At 38.3% G+C, this 27,935-nt stretch overlaps 2 protein-coding genes across 6 annotated transcripts in view; one reads left to right on the top strand and one right to left on the bottom strand.

The window, feature by feature from the left end:
* Nucleotides 1-219: 219 nt before the first annotated feature.
* Nucleotides 220-20,436, bottom strand: LOC100691233 (dual specificity protein phosphatase 19). 2 transcript variants are annotated; one of them, XM_003438251.5, is made up of 5 exons: nucleotides 19,964-20,436; nucleotides 17,942-18,194; nucleotides 10,127-10,173; nucleotides 7,795-7,947; nucleotides 220-1,027 (listed from the first exon to the last, which is right to left on the bottom strand). In XM_003438251.5, the coding sequence occupies exons 2-5, from the start codon at nucleotides 18,168-18,170 to the stop codon at nucleotides 845-847; spliced, it is 612 nt and encodes a 203-aa protein (XP_003438299.1). In that variant the 5' UTR covers nucleotides 18,171-18,194; nucleotides 19,964-20,436; the 3' UTR covers nucleotides 220-844. The 2 variants fall into 2 exon arrangements, with proteins under 2 accessions (XP_003438299.1, XP_005473764.1); XM_005473707.3 differs by lacking the exon at nucleotides 19,964-20,436 and adding an exon at nucleotides 18,408-18,610.
* nckap1 (NCK-associated protein 1) overlaps nucleotides 19,377-27,935 on the top strand; it is a 38,040-nt gene continuing 29,481 nt past the window's right edge. For 2 of the 4 annotated variants that reach the window (XM_013268452.3, XM_003438347.5), the window contains exons 1-2: nucleotides 19,377-19,720; nucleotides 27,011-27,028. In XM_013268452.3, the coding sequence (XP_013123906.1) occupies nucleotides 19,613-19,720; nucleotides 27,011-27,028 (126 nt within the window). In that variant the 5' untranslated portion in view covers nucleotides 19,377-19,612. The remainder of the gene's footprint in view (nucleotides 19,721-27,010; nucleotides 27,029-27,935) is intronic. The other 2 variants (XM_003438346.5, XM_013268453.3) reach the window with 2 other exon arrangements.

The raw sequence follows: 27,935 nt of genomic DNA, 5'->3' as shown, positions 1-27,935 counted from the left end.
TGTACTTGTTTGTGTAGTTGAGAAAGGTATCAAGTAGTACCTCAGGAAAACTGGTGCGTCTTTAATTAGAAGACAATCTATACTGCAAAGCAAATAGCTGTGTCTAACATTAACAAATCAAATAGTAAGTCAATTTCCCAGTAGAGCTTTAACCATATTTTTTCAACTGTATTACAAAGAGACAATGCCGAAGTTTAAAAATAACACACTTACTAGCACTAGGCATGCAAATGTTTATTACTTATTGGCAGATTCATTTACATAAAAATCAAAACTGCAATGTTTCAAGGGGAGCCGCATGCAAAATCAAATGCACATGTTCTTCCTCTGCCCTGTAGACATATTTGTCTTTTCAGACTGTTTTAGTGTGAGTCAAACAGTTTGGGAGATACTGACTACAGAAATGTCTGCTGTTTCTTGCTATAATGGAATTAAATGGCAGTTGCCATATGGTGTTTTAATGAAGACTTAAAACACTCGGCAGTGATGTCTCTTTCCAGAAATATTGGCCTGGTTACGCAGGCCTTGTCTCTTTATAAAGGAACTATCTTGTTTCTGTTTTCTACATCTGCCAACCTAAACAAGCATGCAGCTAGCTAACACTGCAGCTCAACACAGTAGGACACCCGTCACCGTGTCACAAGCATGAGCGTCATTAGAAGTAGCTGAATACTATCTCCTGGAAAGTGAAATGGTTGGTGAGTGTAATTGAGTAGAAAGAAAATAGTTCCCACATAAAAATGTTTGTGATGTTATCACAGGGCAAAGACTTCCCATTAGTGCTCCAGTTATAATTTTGATTTTGTCACACAGTTTTAAAAGCAAAAAACAGACTTTTAGTCCCTTAGGATTTGTATTTCTGTAACTGCTGATAAAAGCCGGGGTTTGGGCGAATCGATGGCCTCGCCAGCTTAACCTGGCTGTATGCATCATCAAATGAAAGCCCCTCCCTTAGCATCAGATACCCAATCACGATGGAGGAAGAGCGGGACACACCAGCGTTACAGTGGACCAGCAGCACACCGCCCTGTGGAAAGAGAATGTGACTGTAAGACCAAAAACAGACAGTAAACATTAAGAAAAGTCAGGATTTCACATCTCAACTTCAATAACAACCTGTCCTCATGGTAAATAAAAATTCCTAAGAAAATATATAACACTGTAAACATAAAATTGGTTCCAGTTTCTAACAACCATTTAGCCATTTACAAGGTCATTTTGAAGCTTTAAGGCATTTAAAAACCATGAAAACGAGTACACAGTTATTCAAAAAAATTATCTGTTTCTTAGCAAGTCTTAAAAGTAGAAACAACATCAGGTGCTCGAACTGTGACCGAGCATTTTGAGTTTATTTTGTATTTTTGAGTTCTTATTCTTCTTAGTTTTATTCTAGTTTAGGTTTCCAGTCTATTCTTGTCTTCTGTGTCAGTATGTCATAGAATAGAATAGAATAGAATAGAATGCCTTTATTGTCATTATACAGCTGTACAATGAGATACAGAGCATCTCCTACTCAGTGTAAACATGCTGGGGGGGGGGGTTCAATTCTGCAGCGCTATATACATATGGACAGTATTAACATAGGGAAGAAGATGTATATATATATATATAAAATGTACAATTTACAAGCTGTAAGTAATATGTAATAAATAGTGTTATGTATGTACAGTTGAGTTATTGCACATGGAATTGGTATAAATAGTGTTATGTATATACAGTTATTGCACATAGAATTGGTATAAATAGTGGTGGTCCATAGAGGAAGTGGGAAGTGGGGGGCTGTGTTAACGGTGCATGTGTGAGTTCAGGGTGGTTATCGCTTTGGGGAAGAAACTGTTTTTGAGTCTGTGGGTTTTTGTGTTGATGCACCTGTAGCGCTTCCCTGAGGGAAGCAGGCTGAACATGTTGAAGCCAGGGTGGGAGCTGTCCTTGATAATGTTTGCTGCTCTGCTGAGGCAGCGGGAGGAATAAATGTCCATCAGGGAGGGGAGAGGGCAGCCGATGATCTTTTGTGCTGTCTTGACCACACTCTGAAGCCTCACTCTATCTGCCTTGGTGCAGCTGCCGTACCATACCGTGATGCAGTAGGTTAGCAGGCTCTCAATGGACGAGCAGTAGAATGTCAGCAGCAGGTTGGAGTTCAGCTTGTACTTCCTGAGGACTCTCAGGAAGGACTCTCATGTGTTTCTTGTCTGCGTGTTTCATGTTGTCATGCCTGTGTTGTCATACCTAAGTTTCTACATGTTTCCTGTTTTATTTTGAAAGTCTTGTGTTTCTTTGTTCAATGTGTTTAGTTTTACTCTTCCCCTGTGACGTTGTTATGTTAATTTGTGTCAGCTGTTTCCTCATGTGTTTCCACTTCCCCTTAACACCTCCTGTGTGTATTTAGTCTGTGTTTTCATTCAGTGTTTGTCAGGTTGTCTGTGTTTCCTCCCACCACGTCACATCAAGTTCCATGTACTTCATTATTCTGCTCAGGTCGTGTTCTTGTTTTTTTTCTTCCTTATCACAGTTTCTCGCACGTTCCTGGTCACAATCATGTTCATGTCTATTGTCATAGTTATTATAGTTGAATTATAGTGACCACAGTTTGATTTCCCCAGTTTAGGTTTTACTTTAGTTTTTGCCCCTGTTCGCTTTTTGCTTTATTTTTGTACTCATGTTTAATCAGCCTGAATAAACGGCTCGCCTTTTGTTTGAAACACAGTTCCGTCTCCTTCCGTGTCTGCAATTGGGTCCCACTATTCACTCAAGACACAGCTAGCTCCTGCTGACAGTGACAAACAATCTCATATGAACAACAAGACTTAGTACTTTACACTGTATTCATTTAACAAAAATCTATGCGGATGTCAAAATGCAGGAGTATGCGAAAAAATAAGACCATCTTTATCACCATTACTTGAAGTCATTGTTTTCTCTAGGACTTTTTGTGGAACAATTTTGGCCCACTGTTCTTTGTCCCGTCACAGCATTTCAATTGGCTTGAGGTGTACACTTTGGTTTTAAGCTTCCCTGGGAATTAAAAGGATGAATAGCAGTCAGTTGCAGGTAATCAGATGCACCTGATAAACTGATGATCAGAAAGTGTGACCACCTCTATAAATGCACGTTTCATCTGCAGCATTGTCGTGTGTGTTAACACGATGCAAAGGAGGACAGACATCGGATGTTGAAGAAGCAACTGTTGCTGCCCATCAATCTGGGAAGGGCTTAAAGGCCATTTCCAAAGTCCATTATTCCACAATGAACAAGATCATTCTTCTGCAAAGGATCTAATTATTTTTTTATTATGTCCTAACATGTAAAACATTAGAAATGAAAGAGGGTGTGCTTTCTTTTTCACATGACCGTATGGCTGAGGTTTCTACTCCCACTTCAGTAAAACAGAAGTAAGTAAAAAGCATTACACTGAAGTATCAGGGTGTCTCTAAGTTCACAAAGATCACTTTGTCTCTAAAGAAGAAATCCGTCTACTAAAAGAGAATTTTAAACACAATTTGAATGGTATAAATAAAACTTAGATTCACATCAGTTTTGCTTAAAGACTTTCATCGGATGATATCTCTTAATATTAGCGCACAAAGTGAGCTTTCTGTGTGGCCACATACCAGTCGTGTGTAAAGGTGAATAAATATGTTTTTATGCTATTTATTAAAGCTTAAAGATAAATTTCACTGTATTTTGTACCTGTTATTTTCTGATTCTTTAATGTTCCTGAAGCAGCATTAGATGGATGATGCAGAGCAAGTTGAGAGAGAGTAAATCTGCGTCTGAGACTGTGTGAGAATGTGTCAAAACTTTGCACTGTGATAAATATTAATGTTGATGTAATTATTTTACTGCCTAAAGTGCCTGGCTGGAAATATTTTTTAAAAGTCTAGCCACATCTTTAGACAATGCGTGCAGGCCCACGGCTCACTTCTGAAGCTCAGTGTATTGACACTTTTTTGTCTCTTTTATTCACAGCGAAGTCTCCCGTCGCAGAATGAAGTCTCTTTTCAGGCTGAAATTAAGTGGAACTGAACGTGTGAGTGCAGTTTTGATTTTTACTGTCCATCAGTACCCAGGAAGGAGAGGATATTTAAATGATCTTGCTGCAAGTGGCATGCCATCAGAGTGCTTTCTTTTTTTTAAAAAAATATAACAATATCCAGCAGTTCCACTGGGAAAAATACAATTTATTGAAGTGCACACAGAACAATATCTGTATTGTGCTGTATAAGACCCTCTTTTATAAGTTTCCATCTTTCAAAATGGTTGATCTGCCCTTTTATAATATCTGTGCTGGTGTCTTCAGTCAGCATTGTTACATATTAGGTCTTGTTTTCCTTCTTTACAAAAGAAAACTACAGAAAACTTCTGCAGACTGAAAATTGCCTGAGCTACATAATCCATCACAGCAAACACAGAGACTTAATTTGGTTTTGTCAGTGTTTCTTGTTTTGCTGTTATTTCATTGCGCTCCAGTTGAGTGTTTTCATATCAGCGCTCACATCACATTATGTTCTGCTTACGGTCAATCTCCAGACACACACACCACACACACACACACACACACACACACAAGCAGAAAGAGATGCAAGTCTGTGCCAGGAAATAATCCCTTAAAAAGTATTTCATACAACATGTAAAATCACTGAGGAGAAAATTGAGTTAAAGCACAGAAAATTTTACTTTGCAGACTACATTAGATGACCCCAGCATAGGCTTTTAAAAGGTAATCAGGTAACCTTTGTGCTGAGTTGCAGATAACTGCCTCCTGTAGATGTGTGTAAATGCATCAGAGTGAGGCAGCAGAATAGCTGTGTGTGCACACTGACATGTTAAATTAGCCAGCAGATATGAAAGAAGGCATTTTCAGGCTGCATGAATCTCCTCAGGGAAGGTAGATGCAGGAGTTTTAAATAGATCAGATTTTCTTTTTTTTATGTTGGTGTTGTTTTTCATTTTCATTTAATCTGGCAAAACCATAAAAGCTGGTGAGTTTGTCTCTGTCCTCTATATGTACCAATCAGCCACAACATTAAAACCACCTGCTTAATACTGTGCATCTTTCCCTCTGCCTACCAAATCAGATCTGACCTGTCAAGGCATGAACTCCACAGACCTCTGAAGCTGTCAGGCACCAAGACATTAGCATCAGATCCTTTAATTCCTCTAGGTTGCAAGGTGGGGTTTGAGACCTGCGAAATAGCGAAGCCAAGTCGACACCATGGGTGTCTTGTCATGTTCCTGAAATCATTTGTAATTTAGGTTTGCAGAATAGTTGCATTATCAAGCTCAGAGAGGCCACAAGAGTCGCAAAAGGCATGCACATAGACACCAGTGTTCAGGCAGGCGGTAATACACACGGACTGATCGTCTACTTGATAATACAGATGCTAAAATAATAAATCTTATTTATTATCTGATCTAATAATAAGAGGAAGCTCGTTCAACAGCGGTGCAACTAAAACAGCAACAATGTGGATCCCCTTCATTTTAAGCCTGGACTGTGGAATCTGTAGCAGCCATTGATTCCCTGATCTGAAGGGTTCGGGCGCAGAAACAGGGGGTTAAGAGTTCTGAGATATTAAGTGGAGCCATACCATGTAGTGGTTTAAAAGCAATCAATAAAATCCTAAATTGGATTCTGTAGGAATGGGAAGCCAGGGTAATTCTGCGAGGACTGGAGTAATGTGTTCGATGGGTTTGTGAAGAGCTTTGCTGCAGTGTTTTGTACCAACTATAGACGACCAACTGCTGCATCATTGACGCACGTGCGTAATGAATTGTGCTATTTTAATGAGCAGGAATTGATTGTGGGTGAGATGTCCTGTAACATGAAATCTAAAGTTTTTGGCCAAATTTTTTAACAGAGCATTTCTAAGCATACTATTTTTTTTTTAAATTTTCTTGGAAAACATCAGTTAGTTTTATTTTCACACAATTACAACAACAAAAATTACCCGGGTGAATATTATTACCCCCCTGATAAACTGACCTTTTTATTGAGCCACAGAACAAACCTCTGCTGTGCAATGATGTGGTTGAACTTTGTAACGCTCAAAGCTTTTAAAATCAAGTTAAAACTTTCATTGTACTCGCAGTATAAAAACTTCAGCAAGGGTTTGAGTTGTCACTTGAGAAAGCACCTTGCCAAAAACAAAAGAAATCAGCTTAGACTTGAGAAAAAGAATTATTGATGCTCACAAAGGAGGAGATGGATATGCAAAGTTATCACAGCATTTCCAAGTGCCAAGAACAGGAGTGAGAAGTATCATCACGAAATTCAAAGACAGCCACACAGAACAGAACAAGCCTGACAGAGGTAAGAAGCAAAAGATTCCAAAGACTCTGGAATGAAAACTGGTGAAAGATGTGTCTAAAGACCCCAGAACAACTGCCAAGACTAGTGAATGACTTAGGCAAATCAGGGATTGTAGTCACAGAGAAGACAATCACTAGAACCCTTCACAGGAATAGACTGCAAGGCAGCAGACCAACAAAACTCCACTTCTGCACTTCAAGCCAGACTGAAATATGCTAACGATAACCTGGAGAAAGATTATGCTTACTGGAAGCGCGCCCTTTAGTCAGATGAGACAAAACTAGAGCTCTTATGTTTGGAGAAAGAAGGAAGAGGCGTAAGACCCTAGTAACACTATCCCCACAGTGAAATATGGTGGTGGAAGTATTATGCTGTGGGGATGCTTCAGTGCATCTGGAACTGGGAATCTCATCAAGATGGAAGAAAACATAAAGAAAGAAGAATATGTGGAGATTTTGAAAGAAAACTTCAAGCAGTCTGCAGAAAAATTGGGTCTGTTTCATCACCCTTCATCTTCCAAGTTGTTTTTTCACAATTTAGGAATAATTTAATCAAAAATCAACATTATCTACCCAAAACATGCACCTGGTGAACTCCAAGGTGAATGCTACTGACCGACCTGCACAATCCTGACTTGTAGTTGAGGTAAACTGAAGACCAATGTCCATCAAATCTGAAGAAGCTTGAGATATTGGCAAAAGAAAAATGGGTAGGGAAAGCTCAGATGATGTGCGACACTTGTTGAAGCAAAAAAGGATACACAGTTGACTATTAACATCATCATTAGAAACCATTTCCGTTGGCGATGGACACTAGCAGCATGGGTGGGCACTGTGACCAGTCTGCAGATACACAGGTATCTGTGATCCTGTTGATAATTCACCAGCCCTCCCGCCTTGGACCACTTATGTTAAGTACATGGAATAAAGAATTAAGGGGCAAGGGGAGTAGGGGTAATATTCCCAGAATAACTCAGATTTTAGATCTAGATTAAAGTTTTAAATTCACATGAAAGAAAATGCACATACGTATTGATAAAAAACAACAGCTTTTTAAAGTTTTCTTAAAAGGGATTTTTGGTTAGATGTCTGATATAAAGTTTGTGGATAATAAAGGCTGCAGACATTTAAAGTTATTAAAAGCGTGACATTAAATGCATTAATGTCATGCCTTTTAGCCTAACATCAGTCTTTCATGTCTTGCGATTGCATTTTATGCTTCAAAAAGATATTGGAGAAATTTGTGGAGTTCATCTTGCTGAACACAAAGTGTAAGTGTCAAAAAACTTTACATCCCATAGGGCTTATTTCTGTAATAATCATGTTTATGGACAGCTTCAGTTCATTTTATTGGCAGTTGAACCAAAGCAATGCCAGCCTCTGGGTTGGCCTGCAAAGAACATCATCTCTGCAGAACTCTGCCTCTATAACTGCCATCCAGGTAGAGAAGTGGATGACTTTATTGTAATTGTGTGTACGTACCTGTTCCCGAGTCTGATCTATGAAGGAGCTGCACTCCTCGAAATAGGAAGTGATCTCGGTTTCTGGGAGGTCCAGGATCTGGAGCGTCTTATAGACCATCTTATCTGGGAACAGGTTATCGACTCCATATGCAACATTTAGCACATGAGATACCTGACAGAGGGGACATGGGGAAGAGGGAGTGGGTGCAGAGACATGAAACTCCTTGAGCAAATGACCCCTGAGCATTGACTTGCTTTAAAAGCTCTTTTTGCCTTGACAGAAGAGTAAGAGAGATATTCTGTCAGCCATATTGATGACATGACACAAGCTGAATGTGACTGAGAGAGGGCAGAGGCACTGGGAGAAAGAAGGAAAGGGGAGAGAGATGGAGAGGAAAGGGTGAGGGAAGCAAGAGGGAGCGAGTGTAGGCAGGGAAGAAGACAGATGGCTCCAATTCATTTTGCAGTATCTGTCTACTCTCACTTAAATTTAGCTTACCTCAGAGGGCTAAATTCTCTCCTCCGTTACATCTCAGCGTCGCACTAATGTGCTCTGCTTTTAGACTACTTGTATCATCTAACATCCTCTTCCACGTTAAGAGACAAGTTAGGCGTTACACTATATTTTTTATTATTGACAACAAATCCCATTAAAGGCCAAAACCAACAGTGAAATGATCCTTCTCGGAAGTATTGTGTGTGTATCAAAGTCTGATAAATCTCATTCCGGTATGCCACAGAGCTATATTATTGCCTAAAAAGTATTAAAAACATATCAAACACACACAGTGTAGTTTATTTTCTGTCCTGCTGCTACAGTAAATACTTCCACACTTAATATATATAAATCTGTAGCTGTAAATAGTCCCAACAGATGTACTTATTCCTCCTAGTTAAGTAATGTTGGCTAAAAGTGAAAGTGAGCCTCGTTTTAGAGAAATTTTGAGTCTTGCCACACAAGGTAATAAGAAACATAGTAATCAGTGTTAATTCATTGAGTTTTTAAAATATCCCTGTATGTTCCGATTAGATACATAATAATTTTTTCATTATTACAGATATTCCTTGGTGGATAAAAGGCACTTTTGACAAACCACAATTAATGTAGAAGGCTAACTTCTTTCCTGTAGTTGCTGCCTTTATTTCAAAATAAAGGAAATGACATAAGGCACGATGATGATAAATAATATAATTGTGTCTGCATGCTAAATGTCTGGCTTTTGACATCCACATGGGAGTTTTTGTAGATGGAAAAGTGAATAGAAAGGCAAATGCAGTAGAGTTCAAGCAGTAGAAAATGTGCCTGCAATAATCCAGACAACCAGAGAGTTGATCACTATCAAAACCACGACTACAGGAAACCAACTAAGCACCAGGCGTCTACTGGGTGCTGTTTTCTTTGGCTAAACCTGCCTGGAGCAACTAGGCCTTTAAAAACAGATTACATCAAAATATGACATTTTTAGAGTGTGTCTTTAGTTTTATTGATATTTGATCAACCCAGCATCTAGTACAGACATACAAACTATTGGAGGATGGCAACAGTTCGACAAAACACGCTTCTGTCATTTATATACATCAACGTGTGACTTAGGGTTCTAACCGGTTAATGGATGGTTTGTGCCGAGGTTTGCAAAGCTGCCTCCTGGCTAAAAGTAGGAATCTGTAGGTTGTCTCATGATTGTCCATAGGAGTTCTAAAAATAAGACTACTCTTCACCATTCACTTTTTAACCAAATCTGCTTTCCAGTATATTCTTGCTGGGTTGGGAAATGGACGTTCTACTCTCTGTAACATCATATCTATAATATGTCCGTTTTACATTGAGTAGATCTGACATTCTGCCAGTCTCAATGTGAGATTTACCAACAAAATACTCCACTGCAGTGTTTAAAGGCATTGTTCTACTGGTAAGAGTGGGTTTTTATAAAGTGCCTTTGGGCAGGCCGTCAAATCTCCTGAGTTTAATAGCTATCTAAGAAAACCTGAATTTAGACAGCCAAGGTTTCATCCTAGAAACAGGAAGTGAAGGTATTCGTAATCTCTCCAATTCATCATCCTGAGACTGCACAGGCAGCAATATGCCCATGCCTGGGAGCAGCCACTGCAGAGAAGGACTAGTCACATTTCACTGATGTGTAGGAGCAGCACTGAGACTTACTGTAATCATTTACTCCCTCTACTGTGCTAAACTGTCACTGCATGAGTCATGAAGCTCCTCTGGCTATTTGCTGGCTGCTGCTGACCCACAGGAAAGCTCAGCTACATAGCTGCCTCTAATCTCATGTCACTACACATGCTATCACAACAAAGCAAGGGCATGCCCGCCCTATTGATCCCTCTGTACTGACCTTATATCTCTGCAGGGTGTCAATGTCGTGGGCTGCATCCTGAGAGCCTGAAAAGACAGAAACAACTCGATAAGAAGGCAGACAGATGGGGCATGCATCTGCCTACCAAGTGTGTTTAAATAAAGCTTCTTGTAGCATGATGATAATTCCTCAGCCGTAAAACCAATTTAATAATAGAAATATTTTCAGCACACCGTGTTTATTTACATCTCTGAGAAGTAACATGTACCATTTAGTCATATTTCTTTACTGGGATGCTGCTTTTTTGAGTAAAACTTGAATTTTCACAACTAAAACCAATGCCAGACACTGTGACTGAATGACCTAAAGAAGTGACTTTGGGCTGTGGGGAAATATGGCAAGGTATTTTCTGGCATTTAATAGATTACAGATGATCAAACAGACCAGGAAACAGCCACTATCTCATGAAAAGGATACCTTTGACCCTATCGATATGAGGATGTTTTAAAGCGGTGCCAAGTTATGTAGGGAAAGCAAAAGCTGAAGGATATCAGCAACAATATCACTTCGTAAGAAAACATGCAGACACAAAACCCTTTTTGAACAGCCGCAATACCAAGCGGGGAAGATATCAGTCAGCAAAAACCAAGAGTAAAACGGCTTAAAGCTACAGAAAAAATCTGGGATAGGAATCAGATGATTTGTGTATGTAGTCACACTCGACTAGGCTTAAAAACTGCTGAAATACAGTAGTTATTCAGAGTTATCTGTCACTGCAGAGAAGGAAGTGCATGATTCTTTTTGCGAGAAGAGACATTTTCATGACAACAAACCTTCATCAGCAAAATTTGGAAAGAAATAATGCAGCATAGAGTGTAGGTGGAAAACTGCATTATCATTATTATTATTATTATTCTATACATATACATAAATTAGCAGATATATATTCACTATCATTCTCCCACTCACAAACTCTTTTAATTGTTACTTTATTATAGCTGCTGCTCACTTGTCCCCATCTAAATCACCTTACTGTATCTAAAATAAATGGAACTGATCATGTTCATCAACTGAACACGGAGAGGGACAGAGAACAAGTCAGGGTGCATCATGGGACATTTGAATATTTAGTCAGAAACTGAAAATCGGTCAAGAAATCACTGCGTATATTTAAGCTTATAAGCAGCGCTGTGGAGTCATCTATATGGAGTTACATGTGAAATAACACAATGAGCAAGCCTGATAATTGAAAAGCATTGAAACTCATTTTGCTAATTGGGAAACCAAATATTTAGATACTTTACATAAGTAAATGGAATACTACAAAAGTTTTGGCAATCACATACAATGTATGTACTGTGACTGTTTGCATTACTTTATTTGTATATCATGGTAATGGATTCATGAATGTGTATATTACTTTAATGTTGCAGTAGGAGATGATTTTAATTACTATGTATGTATATTAATTACTGTATATTGCCTGAAACTTTCAACTATAATAACAAAGAATTGTATATCAGCAGATTTATAGTTTAAAATTAGCAAAATAGTAATTATTTAAAGCTTGAAAATAATGGTATGAAGAACAAAATACAGTATTTGCATCCAAAAACTGTTAAGTAGAATGACCTGGAAATACAAGTACTGTAAAGTACTTGAGTAAATGTAGTCAGTCTACACGTCACTAGTGGCCCTATCTTTACCACTGGTGATAGCACATGCATGTATGTGACATGTGGGCTACTTTGTGTTTGTGGTGGTGTTGCTTCTTTGTTCCTTTGCGTATGCCACAGGAAATACACACATTCATTTAAAAAATATTTTTGTAGTGCCATTTCTGAGTTTTGTAGATCGTCATGCATACATTTTTTATCATGGTCAGAGGAACTGTAGGAGAAGGGGCAGGTAGGATGTTAGCCCCTTTCACAGAGCTGGAGCCGAGGAAAGGGTAGTGATCAAGGCAGTGGCTTTACCCTTTCCAGTACAAGTCAGTCTTTTAACCAGTGAACATTCCACTGACATATTACATCATCTTACCAAATGCTGTTGGGTTTATGAAAGTCTGCACACAAGCATAAGAAGGATGTGAGAATAACTGAAAGCAAATTACTCCAGGGTGAACTAAGACCAAAGCAAGAAAGAAATCACAGCTAGCTTTCTAAAGCAAACCAAATCAGACAATCAGCATATGAGGGAAGCCTTTATGAGGAACACTTACAAAACCTGCTGAAGTGAAGGCAGTGAAAGAATTCTGTCCCTATTAAACTGGCTCATTCCTCAGGGTCTGGTTTTGAAAGGGAGCAAACCCCCTGGGCCAGCCTCTTCCTACAGAGCTCTGAAGTTGATTCAAAAAAGGACCAAAATCAGAGAGAATAAATTAAAATATCTCCACACAAATGACAGCAAGTGGAAAATATGGTGTTAACCACACAGGGGTGATTTTAATAAAGATAATCTTTAATTAAAAAAAGATATTCTGCCGCCCTTGCCATTCTACAGCCCCAGGCGGTGCCCTGTCCCTGCCTCTCTGCCAGTGGCAGGGACTAACACACTACTTACCCCGACTGATTTATTATCATTACTTGTAGCCGTGATGGAGGTGGTAAGAATGATTACTTTGGCATTTTTTCCACCACCTTCCCACCCCTTCTGATGCAACCCCCTGCTCAGACATTGTGGGACACAAGCAGGTATAGATATAATGATTCAGTCTTGTTTGTCTTGTATTTGTTTTGTGTCTCCTCAATGTCCTTGACCATGCTTATTGTTTTGCAGGCAATAAAGTAAAAAAAAAAAAGAAAAAGGCAACAGCACTCCAGTTTCAACTGAGAAAGGAAATCACGCAGGGAGACAGTTAAAATAGAGCAATGATCTCTTTCCATTTGTCAAATAACTCCTCATGAAGACAGCAGTGGAAGTCTTGAGTAGCAGGATCTGGGTAATTATGTGAGGGAGACATATGGGCAGGAAGCAGAATATGATGGAAGCACTTCCTCCAGACTTTCCAGGGTGGATTCTCAGCTTGCTGTCTTCAAAGTAGCAACATTTGCACTCTTTGCATTAGCCAATCCACTTTTACGTAATGCCAAACTCATGGTGTTGAGATGCACATCTAAAGCCAAAGGACTGAGCATGTGTTTGGAAATAAGCCTGCTCCGGCCCATATGTCTCATCAGTATAGAAGAAGATGATTTACAGTGACACTTCTGTGAAAGGATGCCAGGATTTTTAGAGCACTTTTTAAATAAGAGTCTGACAGGGGACCTTGTTCAGCGAGTATGCTAAAGAAGAGTAGACAGATGTCCATCATATTTTTAGTGGTGTGTGGCAGATGTTATTAGAAAATCAATAGACTCAATGTGCTGGTGTTATTAAAGCAGAGGTAGACATGTTTTTGCTTTAACTTATAATAAATTATTATTATTGCACAGTATAATAGCCAACTGAATATTAATGTGGTCAACAATTAGACTGGCTCTCACCGAGAAGAGGAAAGCACTTTTATTTTCTGTAGTTTTCCCCACGTAGCTGACATGGTGGAAAGTGGAAACAAAGTAACGGTGGATACAATCCGCCAAAAGAAAACAAGCTCTGTTGTTAAAAGGGAAGGGATAAGGTGAAGTGGTAGAATCACAGAAACCAAAAGTAAAATTAAAGTGAGTATCAAATTAATGGAGAGAGCTTCCCAACATGAGAGGGTTCAAAAACAGTGTTTAGTTGTTACTGTTTCTGTTGTAACAATTACTGCACAGGGGATGAAGACACATTAAAGTTAGGCCCCAGTCATATAGCCTTAGAGGCAAGTTGAAAACCACCAGTTGCGAGGTTAAAAAGTGTAATGCAGCTGGTTTTTGGCCACCACCACAAAATCAATCGCTAAAGCCTCATTTATGCAGACCTAGAGAGTTGTCTGTGAACTCAAAGCAACACAACATGCCACTGGCTAAAGAAACTCAAGAACAGATGAGAACCAAAGTGACAAAGCCATTTCAAGGAGAAAACTGAAGTCGGCCTATGAAGATTACAACAAGAGCGTGCTCACAACTCATCCACGAGGTCACAAAAGAACGCAGAACTGCAATAAATGAAATCATCATTGACAAAATGTATTTTGTATTTACTCTGGTTATCAGTGTCTAATATTAAAATTTGTTTGATGGCCTGAAACATTCTAGTGTGACAAATATGACAAAAAACAAGGAAGTCAGGAAGGAGAGAAATACTTTCTTTCATCACTGTACATTTCCCCCATAGCAACTGAGGGTGCCAGAGCGTCACCAACTGGTCTCCAGGCCTGTGTGACTGAGGTTTTGCCACTTTCATTTTTTAGTTGGCAGACTTTGCCCCAAAACCTTGAAATTAAGTCGATACTTCTTCTATTGATTTTCACTGCATTTCCATTTAGTTATTTTTGTATATCATTATTACATGTTGCTGCTTATCAGTGAAAATTGTATCTGTGTTTTTAATTGGTAAGGGAGAATCCTCCCTTTGAGCGACATGTACCATGAAAAAATACTGAAGATCATCACAATGAATACCCCGCACACACACAGAGAACAACTTCTCTGCTCTTGCCTGCAGATGTTGTTGTAGATGCATTTGAATCAATAATGGGAAAAAAGAGTCAATTTTTATTCTATAAATAATGAGATTTGGTAAAAATGTGTCTTAATCGATTGCTATTTTTTATATTTTTATCTCCATCCTGTCTCTCAAAAGCTAGAAGAGGAGCAATCTTCTTTGCCTCCATGGATCAGATACACTACACACGGTCATTTTTAGTCTTCAGGAAAAATCCCTCACACACATGCTGTAGGAGAAATTCCCTTCCCTTTATCTGGAGACCTTTTTTGGGCATTTCTTTTCAAAAGATGTTTAAGGCCACAGTCGAAGAAAAATAATGTTAGTTTAAGCCAGTGGCTGTAATACTACTACTACTAATTCTACTAATTGTACTACTACTACTACTACTACTACTAATAATAATAAATTGTATTTATTGAATTATTTAAAGTAAAATGTTCTGTTTCAAGATTCCAAAGTTGCTCATATGAGATATTTCCTATATGTTTTATTACCCTCAGTCAAACACAAATCAGTTCAACATTGTATTTGCTTGAAAGATCAAAAATATTAAGCACCAGCTAGTTAGCTTAGCATAAAGACTGGAAACAGGGGGATGCGGTTAGCCTTTCTACACTTTAAAAATAGAAGCCCAACAAAGTTTCTACAGACATTTGGGTTAAATGAAAAACACCCAAACCTGTAAGTTGGAACGCTTTGAAAGACTTTTAGTAGGTAGTTTATTTTAATTTTAGGATGGAGCCAGGCACACTATTATACTAGGACTCTTCTTTGGCTATAGCTTCATATTAAACGCATCTAAAAGGGGGAACGAATATCATTTCCATGACTTGACACTTTGCAAGAAATATAAAATCATAAAAAGTTTTTTTTGTTTGCTATTTTTAACCGATATCGTGGAGATATAGGAGCTAGTTTAAATTGGATGATATTTATGTGTATGTCAAAATATAATAACTGTCACTGGATTGTAGCCAGAGGACAGCAACACATTATAAATATTAGCAATATCACGGCATCAAGCCAAAGACAACTGAGGGAGTCTGCACAAAGCCTTCAGAGAGGAACTTGCCTCCAGCCTGACAGAGCTGTACTGTACTCTATTTACAGAATATACAATGAAAATCTGTCACAAGAGCACTGAAAAAAACAGAGAGGCAGTTACAAAAATATCAGAGAACTATTAACACATGCCCTGTCATCCTGTACAGTGTGATAACAGGTTGATGTGACCACTGAGGTACTTTGGGGAATGAAAACAGGTTTTAGTGTTTGAAGCGCACCTCTGTTGAGCCAGACAGATGTAATATTTTATTGATCCCTGCTGAGAAATATTCTCGTTGATTGTTTCTCGCAGTGAGGTCAAAGCACAGCGTTAGTTACAGATGTGAACAGCAACCTCAGAGCAGGGTGGGAATTCAATGTCAAGCTCAAGGACGCTTCAGGGTGGATGCATACTGACATGTGGAAAGCTGCATCCTCCAGCTATACGGCCAAGTCAACATTTATCTTTGGACAAATTGAAAATAACAACAATGATTTATCCATTATTGGGAATTAATAATGTTAAGTCATTGCCACAGTAACTGGATCTGCACAGAGACATTATAAGAGTCCTGAATTTAAATCTGTGGGAAGGTTCAGCAACAGTAAAGATGGTGGTAGAGATAAAATGTCCATGTAAAAAAAAAGCTTTTTAAAATCTTGTTTTGGGGCAAAATCACCAAAATGTTTGAGCACTTTTCTTAGATTCGACTGATGAAGAAGTTTGATCCATACAAACACAAATCAACTTCTTATTTGTGTCCATGTTATACCATTGACTGTATATTGAATCCTGCTATGAAAAGCCTGTGTGCTGTCCAGTTGTATCACTGTGTGAAAAGCATGGGTAATATTCCAGTAAATGTACCATTAGAGAGTAGGTGACATGCATCCTGCATGCTCTGTCCAGGCAGCTTCTCCATGTAAACTACACAAAGAGTACTTCTGGAAGTGCATATGCTTCTGAAGTGGACTATTTTCTCCCGAGTGTTAGATGTGACAAAGGAGAAGTGTGGAAAATATCTGGCGCTTATTGTCCTCAAATTGTTTGTTCATGTGTGAAAACTGAGGGACGCTGCATGCTCGTACAATAACTTGTCAGTTACAACAGAGCCACATGACTCAGAGTTATTCAACCCCGCTGCCCTAAAGAACGCATTAGCAAATCATTCCTACCCTTCTCTGTGAAACTGTGCAATAACTTTTCTTTCTGTGATATGTGAACACGCCTGGCAGGCATAAAGTTCCACACACATATTTCTGTATTATACCATCCTGCAGGTGCTTCTTTGATTTATAGTGTACATATTATTTATTAATGGAATTTGCACTATGCCCTTGTAAAATCCCAATCTTACTTTTGTTTTTTTTACTGTTGTGTGTGTGTGTATATGGGGGGAGAGAGAGAGGGGAAGACATGCGGCAAAGGGCCGCGGGTTGGACTCGAACCCGGGTCATCCGCTCTCAGCCATGCGGCATATGGTCGCCTGCTCATTCCAGAGATCTCAACCGGCGCCCCAGACTAGACTCTTTTAAGACTCAGAAGCCAATAGGTGAATTCGACTGAGAAAACTGAGCAATTATGCTTGACATGATATTGACTTACAAATCACAAGATAGCCAAATACCCTGTTTTATCACTAATTTTACACTAAACTGGATGACAATTTAGAAAATGGCCATCATGCTCTATTAAATGAGTCTTGAACCTAGTGATTGAGACCACAAACCCATCAGGAAAGGGTTTACTGAGCTCACAGAAAAAGTGAGAAGTAGGGCTGTTTTTCCATAGACTTCTAGACAACTTGAATTATTTTTGCCCCCTGCCACCCATGAGAACGAATACAGGTTTACAACACTTCTGCAGCTACTTTACTTGTTAGACCCAGATCAATTTCTGTTGAACCATGCATATTTCCAGATTCACTGTTTTCTGTTGAGGGTTACTAAAATAGATTTGCATGCTTTAATATTCAAAATGCAAAACTGCTGACACTCTGTGTAATCAGCAGACAGCGATGAGAGATTTCTGTGTTACGTTTTGTGAAAATATTGGTGCATATCAGGCAATCTATATGCAGATATACGTGTGATAGGCCAATAGGCCAACTGCTAATAATGCCCAACAGATATATTGATCTGGTTCTAGAATAGTGCAATCATGTGGTGGGATTAGCACTGAAAAAAAAGCATTTGTAAGAATGGTGCTACAGCGATTACCCAGCAGGAGGAACGGTCTGACGACACCAACTTGGAGGTCCAGGCTGTTATCTTCTACAAATCCACACCCATTTCCCTCCTCCAGCTCTTCAACCTGCTCCACATCTCCCTCTCCTCCATCACTCCTCCTCTCCAGCAGCTTTTTGCCTGTCACTGTGGTAACACGCGTGCACTGTTTCTTCAGTCGGTCTTTCGCGAAGCCGTGGATCTCCTGAGCCAGTGAATGCATCACAACAAAGTTTACAGGACTCGCCTGAAACATACAAACGTATATTTAGCTGAAGCATTAAGTTTGTAATTGATTTGTTAAGTATTGGTAATGTATAGTTACACAAACTGGGCTAAAAGTGTGTATGCCACAAGAAATGTTAAACTAAAAGGGGGAAGGCACTGATGTCTGTAACAAGTGAAGCTGATGTCTGAATGTAAACACATCACACGTTAGTTTCTCTACTTTTGCACTAACCTGGTTTTAAATGGACTGGATTCAATCAAATTTCCGCAAAAGATTAGACCGCTGCTGCCTTAAAATGGCTTTATGCCATCGCTGCAATAGAATCTCACATTATCACAGCTTTATTTTTTTAATACAAGATAAAAAATTTAAAAAACGAAACAATCTGTGAGAAAGGAAAGCTCCTGCGACTGACAGCTGAATCGGAAGCTACGTCACAGTGTGATGCGTTCAAATGCTCAAAATAAAATAGTAAATTTGTTAGATTTTTAAATGCCTGGTTTCACTGTTAGAAAATTATACTTCTACTTAATATTTTTATCCCTGTTTATTGTATTTATTTTGATTTCAAACTATTTTTCATCTTATTAAGTTTTTTGCCCAGTCATATTCTATTTGATTTTATTGAGTCATATACTCTTCTACTTATTTTTTAATAACTGCAAGGGGCAGAGGTAGTGATAGTGAAACCTGCTATGACGTATGATTAGGAGATGATGGCACAAACAAAAAGGACAGGAGGTTGAGCTGGAGGTGGCAGAGTTGAAGATGCTAAGATTTTTATTGGGTGTGACCAGGATGGTCAGGATCTTTTGTTTGTTTGTTTTTTTAAACGAGTACATCTCAGGGACAGCTCAGGTTGAAGGGTTTGGAGACAAAGTTAGAAAGGCAAGGATGAGATGGTTTTGATATGTACAGAGGAGGAGCAGTGGATATAATGGATAAAGGATGTTGAAGATAGAGCTGCCAAACAGGAAGAAAAAAGGAAGAGTCCAGGGAAGGGAACATACAGACGGTTGGTGTGATAGACCCCTATTCTACTTATTTAAACTACTTTGTTATAAGCTGTTAATGTTTAGCTGGTGTACCAAATGAATTTGCCAACTTCTGTTATAAAAAAAATCTTAGCATCATCTGGAAGTATACACCAAGTGTTTAATATAAAAAATTAACGAGGGTCCGTGAACGCAGCATTAGCCAGCCTCGTTGTGAAAACCAGGACAACTCCTCATCCAGGGAACGAAAAAAAAGAAAAACAGGCAGGGAGACGGTGGGGTGGAGTACAGGAAGCTGGTAGAACATGGGCGAAATTTAATCTAATAACGACATAAATCACAGTTTCCATTTCTTCCCTATTTTTACCGAACAAAGACTGCGGAGATTTGTGGAATTTTTACTGGATTGCTTTGGAGATTTAGGCGAACAGCGAGGAGAAGATGTCTCGGGGAGTGATCCAGCCCAGCCAGCAGAAACTGGCAGAAAAACTCACCATCCTCAACGACAGAGGCATCGGGATGCTGACCCGTGTTTACAATATCAAAAAGGTTCGCACACACACACGCAAGGCTGTGCCCCCCACTGATCGCATACAAGTCTTTGAACAGATTTTTTTTTTTTTTTTTTTAAGGACATCCCAAATTAACATCAGGGAGATATATGGGATTAGCTAGCACTGATTGCTACTCTCACGGCAAGAGCAGTTAGAAGATTTTTAGGTCTCATTTTAGAGATTAGGCATTATTATTATTTTACTAACTGCGTGTTTATGTGCGTCAAACGACACTTACGTTATCCCTTTGGTATCCCTGGAAGCAGGTTGTGGGCACAGCTAGCCACTAGCTGTCGCGTTAGCTTGCGGTAAAGCTGGCCATTGGATTTACGACGTGAACTGATTTCCGGTTAGATTAATGAAAATGGGAGTTGATTGTAATAGGTAGCGCCATGAACAAAAGGAACCAAAACAGCCAAACAAGCCCCTTAAATCCCTGGGCCTGCGTTAGTGGTGGGAGCTAGCTGCCGTCGTTGGCTGCTATAATGGCGGCGGCTGCTAGCTAAGCTAACCACTGCTAATAAAGCTAGGAGTCGGGCGTCGTCTCTCTCCACCAAGAGCCAAAACACGAAGCACTAAAACACCAAACTCCGGCTGCAGGCAGCCTGTTAGTTCACCCCAGTCACTGACATATACACAACTGAACTCGATGCTTTTTTTTTCAGACCTAGCTGGCATGTACCTAGTTTAGCTGGGTAAACTAATTGTGGAAAAAAAAAAAAATGAAGCGAAAGTAACGAGTAAAGTCGGTTAATTGGACATTTGTTCGGTTGTTATTTTCAACTGATTATCGAACAAATATTTATGATACAACCAGAATTTAATCTTTTATATATATGCTGGTCATTGATAAACGAATGGTTTCATTTGCACCCTAGCTGTATCCAGCAGGCGTTTTGCTTGACTGCATAAATGCTATGCAGTTTGACATCTGTCCAATAAGCTTTTCATGTGTTAATGTTAATGTTTAAAGGCACTTAATGTAAAATTATGTGCTTAAAAGGAGATAAAAAATACTAAGTTAAATAAAGCTATCAAGAGATCATTTAGAAACCATCAGCATGACTTCATAGCCAAAACGGCTGTGTGTTGTAATAGAGAGATATCAGCTGAAACTAAGCTAGGCTAGGGTAAAGCCTTACTTTCACATAATACCAGTTTGTACCTGCCATTTATTTAACCAGGCAAGTTATTAAAATTTTTTCTTATTCATCTGGTTAAATGGCAGCCTGGAAAAAGTAAAGCCTCTTGAGGTAATTGGGGTCTGTATAGAGAAATTTCAGGGCTGCATTTTCCTGATCATGTTGAGAAAAGGGCTTTAGCCCTCTCCTGAAAGATAATTTATAAGGAGTTGGGGAAAGAGAAGAGAATCTGGCTGCGCTTATAAAAATCTCCTTAATAACTTGATGTGGTCTGCTGTGGTGACAGTATAATGCCCCAAAGATGAATTACAAGAACCTTATCTGAGATACTTTGCCCCCATTTGCTTTTCAGTGTTCAATACGTAGGAATAAATGGCTTATAGAGTGAAATGTAGTGTCTCATTGAGTTGACACTGCTGGAGAGATGACCCAGTGTAACTCCTGCCTTTATTAAAGCTTTCTGAGCCTGAAGTAATATTAATTAAAGTTAAACCTTAAGGCTGAATTAGCAGTATTGGACAGAAATGATGCAAAAATGAATTATGGCAACCCTTCAGTTAACTGTAAAGATTTGAACATGCTAAAAATGCATAGAGTTCCTTGAAGCAAGGCAGAAACTTCCTAAGAAGCAGATTTTATCACAACAGCCTGCGTTTCGTAATTTTCCTTGTTGGTATAACACGGCTGATAACATATCAGGAGGTTGTGAAATTAAAAGAAAAACCAACTTAATTAATGTTTACCCCATCAGCTTTGTTTCACAATCATAATGATTGATTGCTGGATAGTGCATTGCTATGAATTATGGCATGGTATTATCTCTTTTCCTTTGATACAGGATGCTTTATCCTCTGCTAAAAGGAGGTGACAAGGGCCATGCTGATCTCCTTTCCTTCATATTTAGAGGATCAGAATCTCACCAGCTCTTTTTATGGCTGTCATGCAGGTGCTTCCTGCTCACTTTGTTCAGTTACAAATTAAACTAAGCAAAATTGACCTTTTTTGACCATAGCCTTAAAGTTTCATACCAGAATACACCCAAAAGCATCAAAAACACACCCTACTGGCATGTTATTGCCCCCTTTGTGGTTAAAGTGCCCTAAGGCTATTACAGTTGACTACAAGCACACTTAAAAACCAAGACTAGATCAGAAGTAAAAAAAAAACAAACAAAATGCATTTTAGTTAACTAATATAAAAAAAACTAGAAATCATTTTTTGATTGTTTTAAAATTTCCAAGGCAGAAATTATGAGGAGGCTTTAGACTGGGATGTCTGTAGAATTATGAGCCATTAGTGTGCTGATGAATAAACATCAGCACACATAATAATTCAGTAAAATAAAAATAGAGTAAACTAGTAAACTCATGCGGAAGCTAAACTGACGTGGGGGGAAAATAACTTCAGTGCCCACATTGATACTACATCTGCTTCTTATTGCAATAGGCTCAGTTATATAAGACACATTTACTAATGTTAACTGACTCTTGCTCAAGTTTTACACCAATGCTTTGTGTGTGTGGGAGGAAAAAAAGAGTAGTGGGTCTGTTTGTGTGGGATGAGCCTTTGTTGCTTGAGTATTTATGATGAATAGATAATGAGGGAGCGAGTGAAAGAGGTCAGTCATATCTTAGCCAATTTTAACAAGTGAAGAGTAGAGTGTTAAACTGTCTGAAAGCCGATACTGTTTCCCATGTGTAGTTTGGAGGTGTCTTTCGACAGCATTTAATTTTCAAAGCATTATTTTGTTGGTCTGAAGGCACCCTCATTGTGTAAAACACTCAGCTAAAATGCCACTGTAGTAATAACTTGCTGTGAGCATGTCTGTGAAAGTTACAACACAGTATGAGCAGTCAGACACTAAGATTTTGCTGCTGATTACTCTTCTTAATACGCCCTTCCTTTCCTCCCTCCCTTCTTCCTTCCTTCCTTTTTTCTTTCTGTCTGTCCCATCATCTTCATATCTATCTATATTCAAACCTGCCCCACCATAAATCCTCTGAACATATCCTCTCTGACCTGTTCATATGTCATTTTAATGCTTCATTTTACCTTGTAATATTAGAAAACGTCCTAACATCCAGTATTAGCTGCATCCCAAAGCTAGGAATAAAAGAACTGGAGCAGAAATTTGTACCAAAAACCAGGGGCTCAGTCTTTTGATTTGGTTCTTTAATCTTGCAAACCCTATCAAAGTTTCCTATATTTAATCAGTAGAGACAATTGTGTTTGCTTTGTTGTTTGGTTTCTACCTTTGGGAGATAGTAATTCATCTAAGATCATAGCAATATTCCTATCCATTTTAAGCATATTAACTCATCACACCATCGACTGTCTGCAGAAACCCTAAAATCTCTTCCTTAATTAAGCCACCTTAATTATTCTTGGCTGAGCTGGCATTAAAGTTTTTCTTTGCTGTGCTTATCTTTCAGCCAGTGGACCATCTAACATCATATTACTTCTTCAGGGTATCGGTTCGTCTTAACCCCACTCACACTCAGCTAACCCCTCGTGCCCCTCACCCCCAAGCTAGTGTTAAACATATTCAGTCAGTTTCCCACAAATGAATTAAGCTTAGTCCTAAAATAAGAGAATCATTCAGTGAAGCATTGAAAAAACACATTTAGTCCAAGACTACAACTTAATCCATGTCTGAGGAACTTGAGTCAAAGGCCTTTAGTTTATTGTGACTAAAATCAAAACTGGCCAATATGTAAGAACGCAGTTGTGTTGCTGAAATGTATAGAAAAGTCTTTAAATATCTGGAACTTTAACTTTTAGGCTGCTTTTCAGATGTCAGGTTTAAATTCGGGATGCACCAATCTGATATCTGGATCCTGTGCAGTTCTTTGTGCACGGAAGAAGCTAACATCTAAGCGCTTGGACAGGATCGATGCGTTGGCTTCTCTCTCATATTTACTTTTATTCAGGTACTCGTATTTACTTTCCTTTGATTATGTTCTGTCAGAGACATCAGGTAAGCTAGGAGCTAGAGGGATGTTGGTTTCACTGTGGGCTGAAATCAGACTAGTACAAACAAATTAAATAGATAATGTTAATGTATTTTTTTTAAAATGGTGTTGTATTCATCTTTGACATGTAGTACAGTAAATTTGTCCTTTGATGTATTTCTCACTTTTTAGTCAAGTTAGAATTAAAGTTGTTTCATCAAACTTTGCTCATAAAATGATGATTCTCAGTCATTTTCTCACAGTGAGACATATTAACTCTGTTATCAGATTGGTACTCTGTATTGGAAAACCTTTAAAGCCAAGGATTCCTCATCATGTTGGAAGTGGAAAAAGATGGATTGGTGCATCCCTAGTTTAAAGTTCCTCAAAGGTCTCCTAAGTTATACCTACACATCTGTGACACCATCACAATTAAACAGAATCTATGAAACGTTACTAATTTGGTGATTCTTGCAGTACTTTTGCTTTCAACTTCAAGTTTCAAGTTTATTCATTTATATAGCACTTTTAAAAACAACAGTTGTTGACTAAAGTACTGTACAATAACATATTCAAAACAGAAGATATACCAAATTTTGGTGAAATGAAGCAGTTTTTGGGAAGATAATCCAAAATAATTGTTCTTCCATTTGGGGGCAGAGGCATTTCAGGTTCCTGAATCCTATTTTGTTTAAACTAAAATATATATATTTTTTTAAATTATATACTGGTAAAATATCAAATATTTATAAATTTATTGAAAGTGTTATATCTTTTACCTTCCAGAAACTTAATGCCCCTTCTTCTGTCTTTTACCACCAGCCTTTTTTTCTTCCCCTTAGCTTCAAAACATTTTTTTCAGCATCACGCTCTGCATTCTGATCCACAAAATGTGGTTGCTTTCCTTTTGCTGCGGAGAAAATACTGAGAAGTATCGCCTGGCCATTAGCTTACCTATTGTATGGTTGCCCAGAGGGGACATTAACACATTAATGAATAACTGCTGGGGTGAAAATTTGCAGGTTGACATTTATTGAAGGGCACACCTGATTACCAGGGGCATTTTTACTCCTCATTTTTAATTTCAAGCCTACTTTATGAGATGGATAAGGCCCAAGACCTCCATAAATTTTACATGGTTTCAGTGGCATGTTGCCCCAAAGAAAATGCAGTGCAAAGTGAATTTCATCAGAGTGCTGGCAGATTTAATATTTTTTAAATTAATTCTGTTTGATTTGAAGATATAAATTTGGTTAGGGTGAGCTGGCCATTAAGGAAAGAGCCGGCACTTTTTCAGGTGCTTCTTTTTGCTAACATGTGCTCAATGAGTGAAATTAGCTGTTTGATTTGGATGAAAACCTGCTGACTTTCATCCCTTCATGGTATCACTTTCACATCTGTCACAGCAGACCTCAAATGCCTGGTGTCACTAAAATGTTTCCTGAGGGTTTCTCCCTTTCTTTTATGTAATAGATGCTACTGGAAATAAAATCTGAACTTGTGAAAACAGAGCCCAGTATTAATTTTAAGTTTGCTTATAGGGCCATGGCTTTGTAGCCAAGCTTTGATACATAAAGACAGAAAGAAACAAATCATACGTCATTAAAATTAATTGACTGCCTAACTGATCAATTGATTGACACCATGCAGTTGAATATACTGCATGGTGTGTGTAAGGAAAGACTCATAATATATATAGATTTTAAAAAATGCCATGTTTGGCAACATATTAAAGAGAATTAAATACTAATAGAGCAGTGTATTTACTCTAAGCTTTAATCATGTGCAAAGACTAATTCCGGGTGGCTTTGTTCTTGTTAACACTAAGAAAACAAACTTGTTTATAAAAGCTTTATTAAAATTGTAATTGAAAAATGACACCTGGGCTCTTAGCATGAGCTTTGTATGGTGGTTGGTAGAGATGCCATAGATTATAGCTGCAGGAAAGCCAATAAAAAGTCAAAGTTAGTGTGTAGCATTAGTTAACATAGTGTATGTATTAAACAAATGACATGTATATAATGTAATGTGTTTAAAAAGTGTTGGAAGAAGGTTTGGAGCTGGTGCTATCATGGAAATATTCACAGAGCGTGTACTCAAATTTGGAAACTTCGTACAGAACCAAAGATTGCATATAGGCTAAGATTTCACATCTTAATTTACTGTGCACCAGTATCTTTCAGACGAGGACAAAACAGGCATTACACAGCTTTCCTGGCTCAGATTTGGCCTTTGTGTTGTTATTTTATTTAACAGAATCAATTCCTTTAGCTGTAATTTGTATTATTTAAATGTATTTCATGTGGAAATACTGTAACAGGTAGTTGTGCCTTTAAATGTTAAGTTAGCACATTTGTTGTCACAGATTGTTTGTAAATACTGGTGGAGAGAAAAAAAAAGGATACACTGCATTTAATGTGTATTTGTCAAATCCAGCCCCAGAACTGCTTAGTAGTTGTTGGAACTTGTTTGTTACAAGTAACAAATATGTTTTCCTTATATTAATTTATCTAAACCAGTTTGAACAAACTCACAGTTTAAGGTGTTTCAATTTTTTGTAGCTAAAACAACTCCAGAGCCATTGGTGTCCAGAAATAAGTGGATTGTCTCACACGTATCAGAGCACCACGGATGCAGTCAGGAAACACTGTATCGTCAGTTACTAAGCAACAGCCAGAACAGGAATGTGGAGCAACATTATAAAACTGCAAGGCCCAACTTCAACTTCACACTTTTCTCTGCAAGACAAAAAGGCTTTCCATGCTCTTAAAATGGATGTGTTATTTTCAATGTGCTGAAGAGCGTAGGTAGGACTACTACACCTTGTGTTACTTTCAAGACAGCGTGTGTTAAAATAAGTGTTAATGTGATAACATGTTGGCGCGGCATGACTTTTGTGTTTTTATGTGCTGTATTGAAACGAAATGCCACAAGGGCTATCCTTAACAAACTCTCCAGCACGCAGGAAACACCTCAGCTGTTGTTTTTAAAACGTGTGTGTGTGTGTGTGTGTGTGTGTGTGCGTGTGTGTGTGTGCGTGTGTGTGTGTGTGTGTGTGTGTGTGTGAGATAGAGAGAGCGTGAGTGAGTGAGTGTATGGATGAGTGATCCAGCAGTTTGCCTGGGTGGGCTCTTTGTTTTGATTTCTTCTCTTCTTCTCTCCGTTCCAATGCTTCCCCCCTCTCCTATGCAGCAAGGACAAGTTTGGAAGGTTTGCAAAATTTATCACCTTCCACTGATGAAACCCCTCCCCTTGTCACCCTTCCTCAGCTCCTTCCTCTCCCTCCTCTCCCCCTGTTCCTCGTTCTCCTCCTGGCTACCTGTACTGATCTGTTAGTCCTCTCCTTTGTGCCTCACTCCTCTTCATGTTTGAATCTGTAGTGCTGAAAGTAAGGCTGGGCTTCATTCCCTGTCAATTTTACCAACCCACAATGTTAATTCATTGTGTTATTCATTTGCTTATGATAAAGCATTCAGACATCAACTACATTTTTTTCCCCATAAAAGAAAGCCTTTTTATTTTAGTTCACATAGACAGTCTTTGAAGCAGTCCCCAAACTAGATTTTTGTTGCTGGAAAAATAGTTAACAGGTGCTTAAATCTTCACCTATGGTGTGTAAAAGTCCAGTATTTATGATAAAATAACAACATAGTCCTGTATTCAATTTTATAATACACACAGCCTTCTTTAAAAAGGCTTAAAAAATATACATTATGATGGGTCATGGATGCGTTTCATATGCAATAATAGTTGTGTATATAACGTGTCAGTAATAGTAGCTATATGTTTTTTTTTTTCTGTTTATTAATAGCAACAAATGGAGATTCATGCCAGTAGGTAGGCGTGCCTTCTTCTGTTTATGTGGTATAATTGTAGATGGCAACATCTTGAAAGTACCACCTAAAAACAGGTGAAATATACTGTTTAGGACCAAAAAACCCTCTTCTATTATTTTTTTTCTTTCTTTCTAACTAAATTACTATTTAAATAAAATAAAATATTATATAAAATAAAATAAGATACATATAAAAATAAAATTAAAAAACAATAAAATATAAATATTATTATATTTAAATCTGAATGGTAAACAATTAGCTATCGCCATCTTTCACAGTTC

The sequence above is a fragment of the Oreochromis niloticus genome, linkage group LG13 (genome assembly GCF_001858045.2).
Source record: "Oreochromis niloticus isolate F11D_XX linkage group LG13, O_niloticus_UMD_NMBU, whole genome shotgun sequence".
Taxonomy (NCBI): Eukaryota; Metazoa; Chordata; class Actinopteri; order Cichliformes; family Cichlidae; genus Oreochromis; species Oreochromis niloticus.
This window is presented reverse-complemented; position numbering and strand designations above follow the sequence as displayed.